This window comes from Neltuma alba, unplaced genomic scaffold, assembly GCF_004799145.2.
Source record: "Neltuma alba isolate B1F8T4 unplaced genomic scaffold, ASM479914v2 tig00011785_pilon, whole genome shotgun sequence".
In the NCBI taxonomy this organism is placed as follows: Eukaryota; Viridiplantae; Streptophyta; class Magnoliopsida; order Fabales; family Fabaceae; genus Neltuma; species Neltuma alba.
In genome coordinates, this window is record NW_021636408.1 from 297918 (window position 1) to 318957 (window position 21040).

The window sequence follows — 21040 nt, forward strand, 5'->3', positions numbered from 1 at the left end:
ATCTCTCATTGTTGTTTATTTCCATGTATAGAAAGAAAACCGGCGTTTGGCTTCTTTGAACACTGACACGTACGATAGAGGTGATATTTTGTTGCATATAAATAATATGTTATGTCGCATTTAATTAAGGAAAAATGGCAAAAAAGACCACTAAAATAGAAAAATTGCACATAGGGATCAATTTATAAAAATTGTTATCAAAACCTATACTATTGTTATCAAAACCCATACTAATATTGTTATGGGTCCTTATTTGTAATTTTTCTATTTCGGATATCTTTTTTTACCATTTTTCCTTTAATTAACTCCCTCGGTCCCATCTTTGTTCTTGATGAAGACATTTCTTTCCATGCATGTCACTAAGAGTAGAAACAGATCATAACTATTTTGTAGCCTATCGACCCGAGTTTAGCTTGTAGCTTGTTACAGTCTTATTCTTTAGTTTAAGCTTGTCTTGTATAACGACTTGACCTGGCTTAAAGCCTATTGAAAAGCCTATATTTTTTTTAAAAAAATTCAAATTACATAGTGATATTTTTTAAAAAAAAAGCTAAGATTAAAAAAGGCGTACATAATAATTAATTTTTTAGTCTTGTCTTTTATTTAAATTTTAGTGTCATAAGTACTATTTTAAAACTTAATTACAATTATAAGGATATTATTGAAACTAGTTATAATTATATATGTTAAAATTTGGAGCAAGACTACATTTAAGTACAAAAGAAAAATTAAAATCAAGACAAATAAATAAAGAGAAAAAAACTATTAATTTTACAATGAATAAAGAGGGTATCATAATTTAATTAGCATAATACATAAGTTAATTAATTTATCATTCTTGGAACAAAATTTTTCTTTCCTATTTTATGTTTATTTTTAAAATTTAAAGATCACATTAATAGTAGTACCATTAACTAATTTTTTCATATATTATAATCATAAATTTATAACAGGTTTAGGCTTGCTTAACAAGTTTCACAAGCTGTTCCTAGAGTCTAAACTTGACCTATTAAATTAAACAAGCTTTCAAACAAGCCTGAGCCTGCTTCTTTTAAAAAATAGGCCAGGCTAGTTTAGGTCAAATGCAGGCCAGGCCATAAACCCATAATAGAACGCCTGGCTTATTTTTACCCCTACATATCAGGGCACCGTGATGTGCAGATCATTCTGGTTCATTTGTGACAATATTATATTATATTTCTGAGGACATAATAAAAATGACTTGGATCTAAGAGTGAAACTCAGTTATCACCATATAAATATATATATATATATATATATATAAAGGCATGGACATATGTTGTTGTTGCGTATAATATGTTTACTTTATTAATCTATATTATCATATCTTGGATGCAGTCGCAGATTCTTATTTTTTCTTTCGATTTTCGTCATTGTAAGTTTTGTTTTGCTGAAGGAAATTACAAAAATTGAAAAACAATGAAAAGATAAAAGGAAACTGTTTGGGGAGAGTGAGCGTGAGTGAAACATACAAGAGTAAAATTAATTATGCTGCTTTAAAATACGAATTCCCAAGCAAACAAATTAAACAACCACTTCAGCTTGACCACTATATATGTTAGATTCTTGTATGATGTATGAATTATGTTAAAAATACTTCAAAAAGGTCACAAAAATATTTATGTGCTAAGAGATAATTAATGGGAGAGATTCAAGAAAGTTATTATGAAACATAATAAACGCTTGGGTGAGTTTCATGAAAATTTATCATCAAACTACCATTATAACAAAGCCCAAAAATGATATACTCTTCCAGTTTTTAATGTGGGATCTAAGTGTTGAGTTGATTTTGGTCTTAAACATAAGACATAGATTCCATATTGATCAGTTTTTTTTTAAATTATCACTATTAATATTTCTTTAACTATAATTAAGTAGGAGAAGGGAGGTAACTAGGGTACTAAAAAAGATCATTACAGGATTTTTTTTAAAAAAAAAATCATATTTCTTACAATTAATTACTTTATCTAACTTCTTTAATCCAATCAAATTAGTTAAATAGGTTTTACTTTAAGAACAAGAGAAGTAAAAGATCTTAAGAGTCCACAAAATCTCCCAAATCAAGCCCAACATGACTTATAAAAAAGAGAAAGAATAAAAACAAAGTGGAAGAGCATTCGCTGCAGCTTAAATGACGCTCGCTTTGCAAAAACAAATTTTTTTTCTAGGGAAAACTAATCTTCAAGTCCTTATACTTCACATCAATTTTGAATCAGGTTATAGATTGGTCTGTTTGAATTGGACCCTCATGCTTCACTCATGAAAGAATGCGTGCAAGTGATGTTATCAGGGAGCTAAATTCCATCAAAATTGTTTTTTCCCATTATTATACAAATCCAACATTGCACATGAAAAATATATATTCCGTCAACAATGCAAAGTGATGACATTTAGGAAAACAAACTATGTTTTGACATTTTGCTTCAATTCAATACTTGATTCATTATGTTCTTATTGGTTCGCTTATTATTTGACTACAATATGGTAATTAACCGGTTTTTGGAAGATATAATAGAAACCATTTCTATTGTTCTCAAATTTTATTGCTCTTTTTTTCTATGAAAGTATAATGAGCTTGATTGTAATTTTACCTATTATATTTTATGATTGCTGCACCTCATTTCTAGATTTATTGTTGCAGTAACGGAACCATGTCTGTTGGATTCCCTACAAATAATCGAATTGTGGTTGCGATGAGCCTAAATTTGTTAGCTTAGGCATGTTTAATTATTTCGTGGTCATATGTGATATGTGTGCACTTGAGAGGAGAGCTTCCTTTTTGTTTTTAATCATATGTTTAGACATGTTAAAAATATTTTTATGTGTGAATGTTTTAAGATTATTAAAAAATGCAAATTAAATCCATGCAGATTAATTGATGCGTCGTATTGTATGTCTGGAAAGCGACACGCGATTAAATTTACTGAATTCAATTATGACATTTGAATTCACTAATGAAAGATGATAATGATACTCCGCGAACCTCATTTTAATACAATGATGTTTACTGTATAGGCATTATGTTTAATATATATTATATTGAAAATTTTTAAGAAGAATTCTAATGACATTTTTGAAGAAAATTTCTGCCAATTAAGCGGACATATCAACCCTAACTAGAAGCTTCTTCCCTGTGCGATGCAAAGGATGACACATATTAAAATGGTTGATACTACTGAAAAATATTTTATTATATTCTTCCTCTTCTATTGTAAAGAAAATTCATCTTTTGTTATTAGTTTTTGAAAATATGATTTTCTTATATGTGATTTGGACAATAAAGTATAAGATTTAAGCATCTAAAGTGTTGACGATTTTACTAAATACTGATTTCACATAAATTTTTTTAGTAAAACTACCTATAATATTATTCTCCCTAATGAAACATCAATGTTTAGTTCCAAAGAAATGTGAAAGGTGTAGCCACAATTATTGTGTCATTAAAATAATTAAATTCACAAAGATACAAAACAAAGAGGTTAAGTGTTAGTTTCAAGATAACGTATATTACATAAAGCAGACGTTAAGAAATTCCATGAATAATTTGTTTGTGAAACTCCCTTTGCATTTTTTCCTAATAGCATTTATAGTGACCCTCTACTATTAGTTTCGTACTATTAAGTATCAATTGAATAGCCATTTAATTGCTTAACCCAACCCGTTTTGACATCATCGGGTATTACAAGATTTCATAATAAAAGTAGATTTGTTTTAAGGAAAATTACATTGAGATTTTAAGAAAGGAATAAAATTACCCCCAAAAAAAACAATGACAAGTGAGCACATTTTGTGTGAAGACAAATGCAAAAGTTTCAATTCTCGGAGGCAGATAATTAATTTTATATTTTTTATTTGGTTTCTTTTGATCCAGACATCCGGATTCGGTTCTTCATCTAGCACTGCGCTGTCACCAATCTCTACAGTTCCTTATTCTCCCCCTCATTCTTGCTCTCTTTTTCTATCACTAAAACCCCATTTGAAATCACGATTAAACGCTATAAACACGTTTTATATAAAATTTTCTCACATATTTATTTGTATCTAGTAAATCACGATTAAAAAATTACTTATAATAAACCATTTTAAATATGCCTTAAAATGAGAGCTTGTTTGAGACAGCTAGATGGGAGGAAAAAGAAGGAGACCAACGCTTAAACTCATTATTATTTATTACGGTAAATTTTGACACTTCTAATAGCAAAGACTAAGAGATTTAACAGCAGAAAAGAAAAAGGAAAAAGAATCCAAGAACCTGATTTAAAATGTATTTGTTTATGAAATATCTTAGTATTGTACACCTTTAATTCCCCCCCCCCCCGAAAACATTGTGTAATTTTACATAATTTATTACCTAATTTTCTTAATTTATAGAAATACAACTAATTTAATTATCACTTGCCACCTCTCAATATTCCCAGTCTTTATAACGGTCAATGATGTTCGTCCTTGTTCTCAGTTTAAAAAATTGATAGACAAGGATTTCGTACTATAGAAATAATTATGTCAAAAGAATTTTGTCTAATACATTATAAAAAAGTCATTTTTTAATTGATTATGGTTTTTTTCCCCAAACGCCGTCTGCATGTTTTGGATGATGATGAAACCGATTATATATTATAATGCATTTTATGCGCCACTTGTTCTAAGTGGGAGCTAAATTTCAATGGTCAGCTTTTCAATATACGAATAAAAAAGGGAATAAAAAAAAAGTCTTGGCTAAACTTGATTAACCCACTAATTAACAAATTAAGTCATAATTGAATTGAGAATAATTCAACGCTAATATTGAACAAGTTAAGAATAACGTGTCCCCACACTGTCAATTGCCCAAATCACAATAGCAGGATCCAATGCTTATAACTATTGGTTACACTGTCAATTACCCAAATCACAATAGCAAGATCCAATGCTTATAACTATTGGTGGTAGGTAAAAATTTGAGGTCTTGACAAATTTGGGGTCCACCCATCGAATGAACTTTGAGGTTGCTTTTTCTTTTGTATTTTGTATTTTTTTATTTTTATTTCAAAGTTAAATCCGACATGGAAATTCGTTTTTTTTAAGAAAAACAAATTCTTTAATTTTTGTTAGAAATTTCGTCTTTGATTCCCGACGGAACCTACGTGAAAGCTCATTTCAATCAAATTTATTACAAAACGTTGACGTTTCTTAGCGTACCGATAATGATCAAAATCTTCATTTTGCTCACAATACCCATCCTTTTAAGTGTCAAGCACCGTATCCGTCATGACCAGAACCAGCATATATCTGTATTGTTGGTAAACGACATACTCTTATTGTTGACAGTTGATGAACTCATACCTGCACTCTTTATCTGTATATCATCGGGAGATTTCTTCACTTTGTTATTGCTACGCATATCGAGGATGGTTGTCATATTTTAGTGACACCCCCTACAGACACACTCTGTAACCCATGTTTATAACTAAGTAACATTGTATAAAGGTTTCCGAGTTTAGGGCGCGTTTAATTGGCGGCCATATAGCTTTTTAGAGTTACCGTATGTTTGGCCATCTCAAAAAGGCTTACCGGCATACGGAGTGAAGTGGGAACCAGGCTTGATACTCATTGATGTGAAATGGGAAGGTGCGGAAGAGAGGGAGGGATGCAGGAGTTCTTTTATTCAATCAAATCACATGAGACCTCGTTTGTAAACTACAAACGAGGTCTTATAATTTAGACTGAAGGTAGTACCAAAAACACTAGCTTTATTTATAGATATTAAGAAATAATAAATAACAGAATAAAATACGATAACCACACTTCTATTTTATCTCAATTGTAGAAACCTCCTGTCTATTTTGAAAACACATATAAACATCCTTTATAATTAAAATGTATGTTACACAAATATCCCTCTTATATTTAATATTTAATTTCCATCCACCCAAACCGTCAATTAACCTTTAAGTTTGACTTTAATTTTTTTTAAATCAAAATACCCCTTTTTAACTTAATAATTATTTAGACATTTATATTTTTCAAAAAAATTTATAAAATAAAAAATAATTCTAATACGTATATTTTTTAAAATTTTTAATATGTTATAAAATTTATTAATTTTGGTCTAAATCAAAAAATTTTATAATTTCAATATTTTATCACATTCATTGGAAATTATTTACTTTGATTTCTTTTAAATTAAAAACATATTTCAAATATAGTTTTTATTTATCATAAAGTTTAAATAATATAAGTTTGAAAGATTTCATAAATTATTTAAATTTATAATTTAAAATTTTTAAACGCATCTTTGTTACAAAAATTTATAAACATGTTTAGTCAAAGTATATATATATTTATTGAAAATATCAGTTGAATTTTTAATCAAGTCTTTTATGTTTGCGAATGAAATTCATGTAATTGTAAAAATATAATTTAGGAATTTATTAGAATAAGGGGTAAAATGGTAAGCTAAAAAAAAGTAAAATTTATTTTAATATAAATTTCAGTTAAAAATAATATTTTTAGAATCTTTTTAGAATATTTCTAAAGGCGTTAACTAATTGGACCAAATTGTATAGTTTTAAAATAGAAGGAAAGTCTTTGTAATTGATGTAAACTAGAAGGGTAGTCAGAGTATTTTATTCTAAATAATATTTTAAATTCAAATTCAAATCTAAATCAAATACTAAGTCTTATAGATTAAAAAAAAACAAAGATAATTCTAAGATATTCTATTTTATTGAGATAATACAAATATCAAAAAATGAATAATTAAATAAATCCTTATTCTGATGAATGAATATATTCAAAATCCCTAATGTATAATCCTAGATGCTTCATTAAACCCTAATTATACTTCAAGTCATGTCATATCGTCTGTCTACATATAATGACAAAATTATTACAAAGGACATGGTCCACTTTTTTTTTTTTGGGTGAAAAGGACATGGTCCACGTGCGTAGGTATGATTGTCACTAATTCATTTTCGCGCAGGTATACATAAAAAATTGATGCTGATTTGATTTGCCCGCTGCTTACGATGGTACATGGCAGCATTTTCCTCCTATTCGCACACCTTGCACGCTTTCTCCCTCACCCTCGGGCTCCTCGTTGCTTTACCAGACGCGTGTACTTGACATGGGCCCTTACGCAGAGGCCTCCTTTTGGGCCCGGTTCCCGTGTGATCATACATGCGGTCCTATATAAAGGCATGCCCGCAGGTTGTTTCAGCATCCTCGATCAGTAAAATAACTAGCGCCACACAAAACTAATGAAACAAATGGCTCTCAGAATTACTGAACTGTCTTGCGTTGTATTTCTAGTCTCACTCATAGGCTTCGCTGCTGCAATGGCCACAACTGTAAGTAATCGCTCTCTTTCTCTTATGCAGATCCATTATTATTATTGTAAGCTTTTCCTTCTACTTAGTTTTTTGTGTGCTTTTGTTCATGTGCATGCATGCAGGATGAAAAGTGCTGCCAGTACAATGTGAGCGTTAAGACAGGAGATGTCAATAATGCAGGAACGGACTCCACCATTAGCCTCAAGTTAAAGTCCTCTTCCGGCGATAGTTTTACCATCGCCAACCTCGAAGATTGGGGCGCAATGGAACCCGGTCACAACTACTTCGAGAGGGGCAACCTTGACTTCTTCAAGGGCGCTAGCAATTGCCTCAATGTTTGCGCCATCACCGTCACCTCCAACGGCGCAGGGATCAAGCCGGGGTGGTACTTGGAATACGTAAACGTCACCGTCAGTGGCGACATATCTAAGAACATACCGTTCCCGGTGAACCGGTGGCTGGCTGAAGACGAACCGCCCTGTACGCTCTCTGCCACCGTCAACTTATGCTGCAGCTGCAGCTTTTATCCTTTGAAGTCCACTCTGTTTTCTGTGTGAGGGAGTAACGGTAACAGATATCTGGCTTTTGCTGGTGTGTTACGTTACGTTACGTTGTTGGGTGTTATGTAATGTTTGTCTGTCATATGTGTCTCGTCTTAATATTAATAATTGCGACCTCTCTCTCGGGTTATTTGTAATTTACAAATAATAAATAGGCCCTGAGGTCGCAGTATGTATCTGGCTTTTGATGGTGAGCTGTGTTACGTTGGGTGTTGCGTAATAATATACGTTTACTATAATGTTATGCCTTGGCCCTGGTGTCTCAGATAAACTCTTTCTTTTTCAAGTTTCATTATTATTAGTTTGTTTTGTTTAAGGAAACTAAAAACTTGAAGAATAAAAAGCATAAAAGGACAACGTTTTTTTTAAAGAAAAAATTAACTTGAGAATCCTTATACCCAGTTTTGAATAAGGTCCTAAGGTTTTTTTTTTTGGGAGATACTTTAACTTTCTATCATTAAATCCATTGGTCCTTCCGTTGAAATTCCGTTTAAAAATACTAAGATAACCTTTAGTACGTCTTCTCCTTCTCTCTCCTACCATGAACCTTTTCATTTATCTGGACTTCCTAATCGAAGAGGCATAAACCTTTTCAAGGTCCACTCTCTTGCTGAAGAATTGATCTTTCCACATGTACCCTCCACCATCGTACATCATAAACTCCATCATCGTTAACGGGATCCACCTGTTTACTACATGAATGCAGCTGGCAGCCTCTGCTGCAATGACACATGCAGCCGCACCAATCTCCTCGACCCAATCTTATTTCTGATGTGTACACATCACTTTAAGCTGTTAGTGGAACTAACAATTTTACTTGTAATTTTTTATATTTATTTAAAATCACACTTTTCCTTTTACTCATGTTAATAGTTAAAATTAACAATTTTGGTTGCTTTTATCAAATTATTAACCATGTTCACACAAATTAATCAAATTATAATTATAATTATATCAACAAAAAAGACTGAAAAATTGGGTGAGATTGCATCAAATCTAAAGATCATAGTAAAATTGTACCACTAAAAAGATTAGGGTGCTTAATCCACTTTTACCCATATTTTTATGTTTAATAAGTAAATTGTTGAAATTTATTAATTAACTGCAAAATTTTGTCCAAATTGAGTTGTTTAATTTTTTAAGAAAAGAATGTGGGAACTCGTTGAACTATTATATATATGTGATGGAAATAACTGACAGGAAAGGATCATAATTTCTGCTGAAACAAACAAGACTACAATAGAATGAAATTAAGGGGACATCATTACTGAACTGAAGAGATGATATTCATATTATTAAGATTTTTCTTATGATTAAGCAAGAAGCTCAAGAAATTATGCAAACGATAGCCATAAGTTCACCGTGGCCGGAAACCCTAAACCTAGCCAATTGTTCACCGGCAAGCCTTCCTTGGTCTTTATTTTAGGTCCGGTGACGATGATTTCCATGAATTCCAAGTGCCACTCTGGCCTGCTCCCTTGCCCGCCGATGGAGACCACAGCCATAAGTTCACTCTGGCCGGAAACGCTAAACCTAGCCAATTGTTCACCGGGAAGCCTTCCTTGGCATTTATTTTAAGTTCGGTGACGGTGATTTGCATGAATTCCAATTGCCACTGTGGCTTGCGTCCTTGGCCGTCGATGGAGACGAAGACGGAGCAAGATTTGAGGCAAACGTTGCCGTTGCTTCTTGTTGACGGAGTCGAATATCTGCAATTTGATGACGGAATCCGTTCTTGAATATAATCTTCGTCCCAGCTTGTCTGAACTTTGGTAAGGCAACGGCACTTGTCCTCCTGCTCCATTCATGCATGAAGTCCCATTTGGAACAATATCAATTCCTTCTTTATTCATATTTATTATTATTTTCTCAAACTACCACTATATTTAGATTATTGTATCATGTATCAACAATGTTGATAATACTTCAGAAATGTCACAAAATGATAATTATTATTTTAAAGGACTAGATCACACAACTAATTAGGTCCTGAGCTTGCATTTTGCATGAAAATTAACATACGCCTTATTTTTCATATTTTATTATTAGTGCGGCACTGCAGCTGCTTAATCACCAACATAAGCGTCATTTTTTGTAGCCAACTTAACTAATTAGTAATAAAGATCCTTTCTGCCCTACAAAATAAAGTCATTGGTAAATATTTTTATGTTTAACAAAAATATATATCATTAAAAAAATTAATAAACTACAAAAGTTTGCCTAGGATAAGTTATCTTTTAATAAAAAAGAGAGAATTCGTTGATTTCTTTGTTTTTTTTTTTGGTGTGTGGATGAATCCCATTATTTTGTTTTCCAAATGAAGGAAAGTAATACTTCTACGTATCTGGCTTTTAATTAATTTGCTGCTGTGTTTGTGTATTAAGTCATGTGTCTCGATCGTCTCAATATTAATAACTGTTACCTGTCTCGGCTTATTTATGTAATATATAAACAATAAATATAGGCCATGAGGTCTCGCTTTTGTTGGCGTACTATCATGCGTGTTACTTAATCTATAATTTGCTATAATTTTATATCTCCGTCTCAGAGCCTCATCTATAGACTCTTTCTTTCTCCATTTTCATGTTATTAGTTTTGTTTTGTTTAAGGAAATTGCAAAAATTGAAAAATAATAAGAAAGAAACAAACATAACCACATTCCTTCGCCTTCACCCCGTAGACAACAAGAGGGCGAGCATGTCTTTCGAAATTTCTCATATTTCTCATCAATTAAACTGTAGTTAAATTATGATGATAATGCTTCGAAAAGTTCATAAAATTAAACATAATTCTTTTAAAATAATAGAACACGATAATTAATTACCTATCATATTATCATAAAAATATATTTTTCTTCTTTTTCTTGATAAACCATCACACACGTAGGTTTGAAGCATGTATCATGCTTGTGTCCATGAACTTGGTAAAATCATAATGAGCAGACCAAAAACATTATCGTTCTGAATCTTGAAATTTTGAAGGTAACTCCCCAAAGCAAGGAAGAATATATATAGCAGAAATTGAACAGAAGTACTTAGCTTAAGAGCTAGAGCAGCAGTATCTCTTTTTTTTTTTTTTGGCTTGATGGATAATATTTTTCTAGGTTTAATTTTGACTACAAAAGAGGTCTTATAACTCCCTTGGTCTAGTGTCACCTCTTGACGGATATTATTCTTTTTTGTTTTTCATGTATCATGCTTCTTATTTATTTTTTTAGGCTTTCATTCCCATCGTACAAATCGTATCGCATTTTGGATATTATTCTCGGAGAATCAAGCCTTTGTGCCCGTCAGGTTGTCCCTGTCGTAATAGTTGCAGTCGTCTTCCTCCGCCGTGCCCCACCCACCATTTCCTGCTTTATGATCCATGTCCTCTTTCTTGTTTCCATCATGTGACACGTATATATGCCTTGCATGGAATTTAAATATAGTGAGGTACATATAACATTAAGCATACATTGTTCTAGATGTATGTTGAAAAAATATAATGGCCATAAATGTCAAGTGCTTTTTTCGGCACTATGATAAGCAAATAATAATACTCCTCCGGTTTTTAATATAAGACCTAATTATTGAATTAATTTTTGTCTTAAATAAAAGATCTATTTATTATATTTATTAATTTTTTTAAAAAAGTTACTTTTATGGATACTCCCACAGCCATAATCAAGTAGGAGATGGAAGGATATTAAAAAAAAAGATTATAATATTTTTAAAAAAAATCATATTTTTTATAATTAATTAATTAATCTAACTTTTTTAATAAAAATACGCGTCTGTCCTGGTTTGCTTTTGTCTCCTTCCGGGTTTTTGGGGCCGGGTTGGACCCATCCTGAGACAAACAGCCATGCCTCTGATGACCACGCATAGCGTTTTTTTTTTTTTTTGATAAAACTAACCATAGCATATCCGTTTTCAGAGAACATTCAAAAAAAAGAAAGCTACCAATAAGGATTGGTCTAAGTGGTAAGCGGCTTGGAACCGCTTAAGCGAGGTCTCGAGTTCGAGCCTCAGCGTATGCAGAAATCCCCGTTGGGAGACTCACCCACCACAGCCAGGTGCGCGATGCGGGTCAGATCCAGATGTAGTCGGAATAAAGCTCCGGTTAACTGGGTGCGCAACAAAAAAAAAAGAAAGCTCCAAGTGGAAGTGCGGAACACGTGGTGGAAGACGACAAATAAGGATTATATATCTGTGATGACTGATGATCCACAGGCTCTACTCTCGTCGGTTCCTTAATTTCTTTTTTTTTTAATAGGAGCCCAATTCTAGTGCGAGTATGAAAATGCCAATTTACATCATCCTTTTCAGGTTGATCATAAAAATGCTACATAAACATGGGAAACTAATAATGGGAGGAACACAAGAAAGTTAAAGCCTTGTTTGATATTATGATTGAAATCACTTATAAGCACATTTTATATAAGTAAAGATAAAATTTTTTTCATATACTTATCTCGCATTCTATAAATCATGATTGAAAAGTTACTTGTAACGCATTTTAAACAGGTCCTAAATCTATAATTGCTCTAAAAACATCATATACACTTAAGAAGATAACATGATAAGCACTAAACTAATAGGATAAGCCAACCAAAGTTTCCCGAGAGAAATTAAGAAGGAAAAATTACAATCAAGTCCCACAGAAGAGAAATAATTATCAAAAAGTCATAATAACAACCTCAACAGTCTATAATGACAAGTCTTACAATGAGAATGACAATTTGTGAGACTTGTTTTTTAATTATTTCTCTTGTTTGGGACCTCATTGTAATTCTCTCAATTAAGAATAGGGCCCAAGCATGTTGATCCATGGGCTAGTAGGTGCTAGGTGGGGCAGTGCTTAGTAATTTATTTAATGAACTCTAGGGGATTGAATATTTGGATTCTTTGAATCGGTCCAGTACTTTTCAGACCAGTTTATGACCCCGTATAAAAACAAGTGTTTTTAACTAATTGGCATTTTTGGTCCCGCTTAACTAATTGGCATTAAAGATCCTTTCTATCCAAAATGTTAATAGGTTCAATGTCAATAAAATATTGTCATTGTCATATGTAATTTTTATTATTAAAGCTGTGAAATTTTATCCATGTTAATATTTTTATCATTAAAAAAATTAGGTGCTAAGACATGATTAAAGAATTTGACTTAATATGATATAAGAAAATTGACCAAATTGTATAAATGGGTGTATATGTGTAAACATACTGTCATTTGATTTTATTTTCGCAAGATATTATAATTTTTTTAATCAAATAGTTTCCAATACTCCATTGTTCTTTGATAGAACTGTCTGATTTCTAATGGAAAAAAAATAAAGTTATTGGTAAATATTTTTATGTTTAACAAAAATATGTATAATTAAAAGTCATTAATAAACTACAAAAGTTTCCCCAGAATAAGTTATATTTTAAGAAAAACGAGAGAACTCGTTGAATTTTTTTTTTTTTGTCGATTTGAATCCCATTTTTCGTTTTTCAAATGAAGGAAAATATACATTTGGGTAGTTTTAGAGCTTGTACTTAAAGGAATTTTGGGTTCATTACCTATATTGTTTAGTTTTGACGAAATTTGAAATTTCACAGACCCTTCTTTTTTTTTTTTTTTTAAATCTATACTTTAGTCCAATATCACAAAACATTCATACAACATATTCTATTGATATTTTTCGTTAAGTGCAAGTTCATAATTAATTATTGAGCTAAATCTATAAAAATTTAATACATATTTAATTTATTTTAATTTTTTCTCTGGATTTAATTATCAAGATCTGCTCGTATCGTTTAAATTTTGTAGGCAATATAATATAAATAAAAAGGAAAACATGGAAGAAGACGTGAACTTCCCATGATGTTGAATAGATGATGAGGTAATTAATTGTAATTTAAAGACTTACTGGCGAGAGGCATGGATCCTTAAACCATGATGGAGTGGTGACAGGATATTCTGAGAAAAAGGAAGTTTGGTTATGCAAAACTCTTGAGCTTAGCTTTGCCAGACCTGAACCCTATGAAGGTGGGGATGGTGCAGTGAATAAAAATGAGGACGAAGCTAAGAATCAAGCCTTTGTGGCCATCAGGTTGTCCCTGTCGTAATACTTGCAGTCGCCTTCCTCCGCCATGCCCTACCCACCATTTCCTGCTTTATGATCCATGTCCTCTTCCTTGTTTCCATCATGTAACACGTATATATGCCTTGCATGGAATTTAAATATAGTGAGGCATATCTATCATTAAGTATACATTGTTCTAGATGTATGTTGAAAAAATATAATGGCCATAAATGTCAAGTGCTTTTTCCGGCACTATGATAAGCAAATAATAATACTTCTCTGGTATTTAATATAACACCTAATTGTTGAATTAATTTTGATCTTAAATAAAAAATCTATTTATTATATTTATTAATTTTTTAAAAAAGTTACCTTTATGGATATTCCCACAGCCATAATCAAGTAAGAGATGGAAGGATATTAAAAAAAATGATTATAATATTTTAAAAAAATATGTCATATTTTTTATAATTAATTAATTAATCTAACTTTTTTAATAAACATACGCGTCTGTCCTGGTTTGCTTTTGTCTCATTCCTAAACCCATCCTAAGACAAACAGCCCTGACTCTGATGACCACGCATAGCGTTTTTTTCTTTTTTTGATAAAACTACCCATAGCATATCCGTTTTTAGAGAACATTCAAAAAAAAGAAAGCTCCAAGTGGAAGTGCGGAACACGTGGTGGAAGACGACAAATCAGGATTAGATATCTGTGATGACTGATGATCCACAGGCTCTACTCTCGTCGGCTCCTCAATTTCATTTGGTGAGTACACGTAATCAATTTAATGCTGTTTACAACACTTTTAATAGATTTCAACACTATTTCACCTCCAGATCTTAACATTTTAAAACAAACTAAATTTTAAAGACTAAAATTACAGGTTTAATTTGAATTTGAGAGATCAAATCAAATGAATTTGAATTTCAAGGACAAAAAATAAGACCTTATTTATAAACTACAAACGAGGTCTTATAATTAGAATCAGAAATAGTATTAACCTATTTTAAATGTGCACCCCCTATGATTTTATCCTTTGAAACGTGTGATTCCCCCTTACGTGAATTGGCGCATTTATATCAATCGGGAACTTCAAAAGCAAGCGGATTTATTGAGTCAAAATGTTTTCCGTAGAATAATTGCAATTTTAAACTAAGAACTAGTCAATCCTTATATTTTTCACCTTAGAACAACTTAGATCTTGTTTGTCATTAGGTTTAAAATCACTTATATGCACCTTTCATGTAAATTGAGATAAAATTTCTCTCAAGTACTTATATTATATTTTTAAATCACGATTAAAAAGTTACTTATAAGTTACTCCAAAACCCTTAATCCATAAAAATCATTAACCCAATAAATTAGAAAAATTAAGTTGTTGTGAACCATTAACTTGCAGGAGTGAGTTGATAATTGGAAAAAGTTAAAAGGGTGGCTAAGAGTTACTTCTTTTGTATAGTAAAATAGAAATATAATAATAAGGTAAAATTTCACTAGAGGGGTAATGTATGACTCAATATGTACTGCAAAAGGATCATTAAAAATCATAAGTTGAGTAAAAAAAAAAAAAGCAGTTAAGTAACTATTATATTCTCATAATTTTTTCCATTTTTTCTAATAAAAATAATATTATTTGACAATGATAAAAATATAAGAAATTGAATATGATACTAAGAGAATGACTAGGATTCGCAACCAAACAATGGCAACAAAACTTCGATGTCGTCAAGTGAGCCGCCATTGGTGACACTGAGGGCTAAGTCTGTGAACTATATGCATACCCTTGTTATCACGTTTGCCACTTTATCTTTAAGCCACCCTTTCCCTGCCATAAAAAGAAATTAAATTTGTAGCTTCTCAAAAATCCAGCATAAAAACTCATTTCAATCAATTTTGTTTACAAATTAAAAATTATCATTCTTAAAAATATTCTTGAGTTGCTCTCACGTATAACTGACGTGAAAATTAGGATGTAAAATATGCTTTTTAAGTGAAATAATATAAAGGGATAAGGTGCAATTTTGACTTTGATCTTATTTCTCATATGTAATTTTGTACAATGTTGCTCCTAATCTTTTACTGGTATAATTTTTCTACTGATCTTATTTTTCAGGTGTAATTTTGTTTCTGATCTTTTTTTGTGTGCAATTTTGCCTTTGATCTTTGGATGTAATTTTGACCCTGAGCATCCAAAGGGGGTCAAAATTACATTAAAAAAAAAAGATCAGCGTCAAAATTACATCATTAAAAAGAACAGAAACAAAATTACACCTGAGCAATAAAATTAGGATTAAAATTAGACCTTAATCCTAATATAAATGAATAATTCATTGGATTGTTCATCTAATTATTCTCTCAATATCCCTGCAATCTGGAATATATAGAAACCTCGCCAACGGTAAAACTTAGGATAATTTTTTGTGTTTAGCAATAATTAGGAGTATTCATATTGTTGCCCGCTACGCCCATTCAAGCCCAGTTAAAAGCAAGCCCGGTAAAAAAAAAATAATCTCTAGCCCAGCCCCCAAAAAATGTCTCCAAAAAACATTAGGCCCTTTCGGGTGGGGCCACTTGCCGGTCATAACAGATAACTTCGTCGAATATTTTGCGGTTAGTGTTTATTTGGTTAATATAAAGCAGTTCTTTTCAATCCAAACAAGTAATTGTGAAGTTTATTTATCTTGTTTGGTTAAACTTTTTGAAATCTCAATCGTCATTTGTGCACATACAAGCTAGTAGTAATTATTTTTGTGATTGAAAAATCCTAATAAAGCTTCCGCGACAAGAATTTCTCCTATATACGCTTGTTGATAATAATTGTTAAATTATACTCCTCGGGTTCTAAATATAAAACCCTTATACACACTAGTATAAGGGTCTTACATTTAAGACCGGAGGAGTAATTATATTCAAATAACATATTAAATTATATTTCCCCTATCTACTGTCATTGTTTTTTGATAATTACATATCTATTTGTGATTTTAATAAATCGAATCTAAAAATAATTAATATTCTCAAAGTCACTCCTAAGAAAAAGTATTCAACTAAAAATAAAAATTAATCAACTTCACTTTTAATTAAAGTCAATTATAAAAATCTATTATAAAAAATCATAGTTGTTTACTGCTGCTAATCCATACTTAGAAACTAAAGAGACCAAAAGTATTAAAAAAAGATTATAAGTTGTCATAGCACAACAAACGGCTTCGCTTGGAAGCCAGAGACCGGATCGAATATTCTTTTTATTTGCAAACGTAATTTATGATCACTCATCCACAACTTGCAATTGAAAATTGTATCGGGGTCTTATTATTAAAATAATGTAATACTTCTCCTGTCTTTAATGTCAACAAGGAAGCCATTACTGATATATTCCCATCAATTGATGAAATCGCGCATTTGGCTATTGGGAGGAAAGACTGACACGTACAAAGGTGATATTTTGTTGCATATAAACAATATCTTATGTCGTGTTGATAACTCCGTTGGTGTGGCGACAATTCTTCGCCTATGCATGCAAGGGTGTGGCGACTGGTTAGATCATCATAGTCCGCATACTATTGCCAAATCTTATTTTGCTTAGGGCATAATAAAATGAATTGGATCTAAAGAGTGAAACTCAGTTATCACCGCGCATATGTTGCGTCTCCCTTTATAAAGGTCAGGTTGTCTCCGCAAAAGGCAATAGGAAGGAAAAAAAAGGCCGAGAGCTATGGCAGAAAGAATATACTATCTCTATTCTTTAATATAATAGCTAATTTAACTTCCAATTCGATTCTAAATATACTACTTTATCTCTCATATTTATTTATTTTTTTCAAAGTAGTCATTATAATAGTTGCACATGTTAAATGTTCCATTGAATAGTAGTTCTAACTAATACATATGGTTCGTAAGAATATTTTAGGGAAGATAACACCTATTTATTATAAATAAATAACTTAAAAAACTTTCTTAATCTATCTAAATTAGTTAACTAGCTTTTATATTAAGTAACGGATGTCATACGCGAATCTTAAGAGAAAGGAGTCATTGCAATCATACCAAACCCTTTTGTCCATATGTCGTACTGTTTTCTTCCTCCTTCTTGCTTCACCGGACGCGTGTACATGACTTTGGCCCAATTCCTTTGGGACCATTAGAGCATGTTGCCCTATATAAAGGCATGCATCTAGGTTTGTTTCCGCATCGATCAGCGCGTCACAAACTGAATAGTAAACAAACACTATGGCTCTCAAAGTTGCATTTTCTCGTGTTGTTTTTCTCCTCTCACTCGTCAGCTTCGCTGTAATGGCTGCATCTGTAAGTAATTGCTCTCTTGCGTTGGTCCATTATTAGTCTCAAGCTTTTAATTTCCTTCTCCGTACTTATTTGCTTACGTGTTTGTGCGTTTGCATGCATGCATGGATGAGCAGGAGGAGAAGTGCCAGTACGTTGTGAGAGTTAAGACAGGAGGTAGGATTAGTGCCGGAACGGACGCCACCATTAGCCTCCAGTTAATGTCCCATTCCAGCAATAGCTTGACCGTCGCCAACCTCGAAGACTGGGGCGCCATGGGATCCAACCACGACTACTTCGAGAGGGGCAACGTGGACGTCTTCAAGGGCACTGGCCGGTGCCTCAATGTTTGCGCCATCACCGTCACCTCCAACAACTCAGGGTACAAGTCCGGGTGGTACTTGGATTACGTGGAAGTCATCGTCAGCGGCGACGTATCTAAGGAGGTATCGTTCCCGGTGAACCGGTGGCTGGCTGACGACGAATGGCCCTATTCCCTCTCTGCCACTGTCGACGCATGCTCCAGCTTCTATCCGATGAAGCCCTCTCTCTCTTCTGTGCTGAGGGAGTAATTAGTTAATGTTTGCTATGCGTCTCGTTCCAATAATAATATTAATAATCATTACATCTCTGGGCTTATTTATGAGTATAAGTAGGCCATGAGGTTGTAATATGTATCTGGCTTTCGCTGGTATGCATTTGTTGTGTCTTCTGTCGATTCCTACCTCTCACGGCCTCTATGTCATATATGTATAAATAATGAATAGGCCCTGAGGTAGCAATATGTATCTGGTTCTTGCTGGTGTACTGTCAACTGTGTTGTGTGTTGCGTAATAATATATGTTTGCTATAATTTTATACGTTTTTGTTCTAAAATACAGATTCCCACCCCGACAGAACAAACAACCACATTTCCTTCACCTTCACCTTGACGACAAAGGGGGGCGTGCATGAGTCTTTCGAATTTACCAAAACCAGTGCTTTTTTACCCTTATGCTGTCATGGGTTTTTTTTTTTAAGCAAGAATTTCAGGTTTGTTTCTGTCTGATTCCGGAATTTTTGGGGCTGGGTTGGACCAGTCCTGATGAAGTAAACAGCCCTGCCTATGACTGCTTTTGGTGCTTATCGTTATGGCGAAATCTACGTCATTTAGATATAATTTTAATATTTTAGATTTCAATTTTTTACCTAATGATTTTCAAATACAAAAATTATTTTTTAAAAACTCTTCAGGGTTTACAGAGTCAGGGACTAATGGGACTGGGACTGAAAATAGGAATATAGAAAGTATGAAAAGATTACGTTTTTTTAGGATTATCTGCCAGCTAAAAAAAATTTAAAAATATAAATATAAAAAATTAAATCTCAACTGTTCATATCAAATTTAAACGATTGAGATTTGATAAGAATCGTGTGGTAAGGGGGAAAAAAATGCCAAATAAGTTTCTTCTTTTGTCGAAAGCGAACAGTTTGTTGCTATTCGTGTTCAGAGAACATAAACAAAAAAGGAAAGGGATATCTTCACTTCCCCTCCCCCTCCATTTCCTTTTACTTCTCATATTAACTGTTAAAATTACAATTTGAATGGTTCACATTTCATTTCATATAAAATAGTTTTATAAAATATTTTTTATTATTGTTTTAAATCATCATGGCCAAAATTTAGTACTTTAATTTTATTTAATATTTTTTTTAAAAAAATCATTTTATTCATAGTTATAGAATATGAAATCTAGACCATTAAAATTGTGATCTTATGGTGGAGATGGGAAGTGAAGGGAAAGGGAGGAAAGGGAAATGGAGATCCCCTTTTCCCCTAATCTCATCCGTTCTTTAGCTTCATTTATTTATTTATTTATTTATTTGTATAGGATCCCAATTCTAGTGCAACTCTTAAATTATTTGAATATATTTTCATTGTTTGAATCATTATGAATTGAGATCATCTTTGACTAACTTGGCTTTTTTAATATTTTATTCGTCGGGAGAGGGAGGGGAAATTATTCTCTTCTCCTTTTCATACAACTCCTTATCTTAATTTTTAAAAAAAATATTTTATTTTAAATTTTTCATTAAGTATTGATTTAATCTTTGAATTTTAATTCAGAGCTATCCAATTTTTGTGATTTTTTGACTTTAATATTTTCCATTTTCATTACTTTATCTAATCTTGAATTTTTAGTATTCCATTTTAATTAATTTGTACCAACTGTGCATAATTACGTTTTAAGTGATTTTTAGGTGAAAATGATTAAATTGTGTGAATTTAATTGAATTGTAATAAAATGGGCATCCCTTATGATTTTATCCTTTGAAACAATGATTCTATCTAATCATATTGTTATGTGTAGGTGAATTGGCACATTTGTGTCAATTAGACACTTCAAAGAGCAAGTGGATTTATGGAGTCAAAGTGTTTTTCGTAGAATTACACTTTTAGCCTTAGAACAAGTCATTCTTTGCATTTTTCAACTCAGAACAAATTAATTCATAGAGGTCATTAACTCAATAAGTTAGAAAACTTAAGTTGAAAGAGTAGATAATTGGGGGGGGGGAGTTAAAAAGGATGGCTTAGAGTTATATATTCTTTTATACTAGATGATCTGGTCTTTAATATAAAATTTAGTTTATACTTTAAATTTCTTAATACAAGATCTAACTTGTTGTTCAAATTTCTTAATATTTGATGTAACATTACCGCAAGCCCCGAGGAAGAAACATATACTCCTCCGGTCCTAAATAAAAGACCCTTTTTGTAGTGTAATTTACAGTACAAAAGGAGTCTTATATTTAGAACTAGAAGAATATATATA

The 21040-nt window shown here is 32.0% G+C and overlaps 2 protein-coding genes across 2 annotated transcripts; both read left to right on the top strand.

Annotated features, from left to right (window-relative positions):
* The first annotated feature begins 7268 nt into the window (after positions 1–7268).
* On the top strand, positions 7269–7888 carry LOC114717997 (PLAT domain-containing protein 3-like). The gene is made up of 2 exons (XM_028903245.1): positions 7269–7349; positions 7454–7888. The coding sequence occupies exons 1-2, from the start codon at positions 7269–7271 to the stop codon at positions 7886–7888; spliced, it is 516 nt and encodes a 171-aa protein (XP_028759078.1).
* Positions 7889–18157: 10269 nt separating this feature from the next.
* Positions 18158–18833, top strand: LOC114717982 (PLAT domain-containing protein 3). Its single transcript, XM_028903229.1, has 2 exons — positions 18158–18251; positions 18365–18833. Exons 1-2 carry the CDS (start codon positions 18177–18179, stop codon positions 18797–18799), a joined length of 510 nt encoding a protein of 169 aa, XP_028759062.1. The 5' UTR covers positions 18158–18176; the 3' UTR covers positions 18800–18833.
* Positions 18834–21040: the final 2207 nt, after the last annotated feature.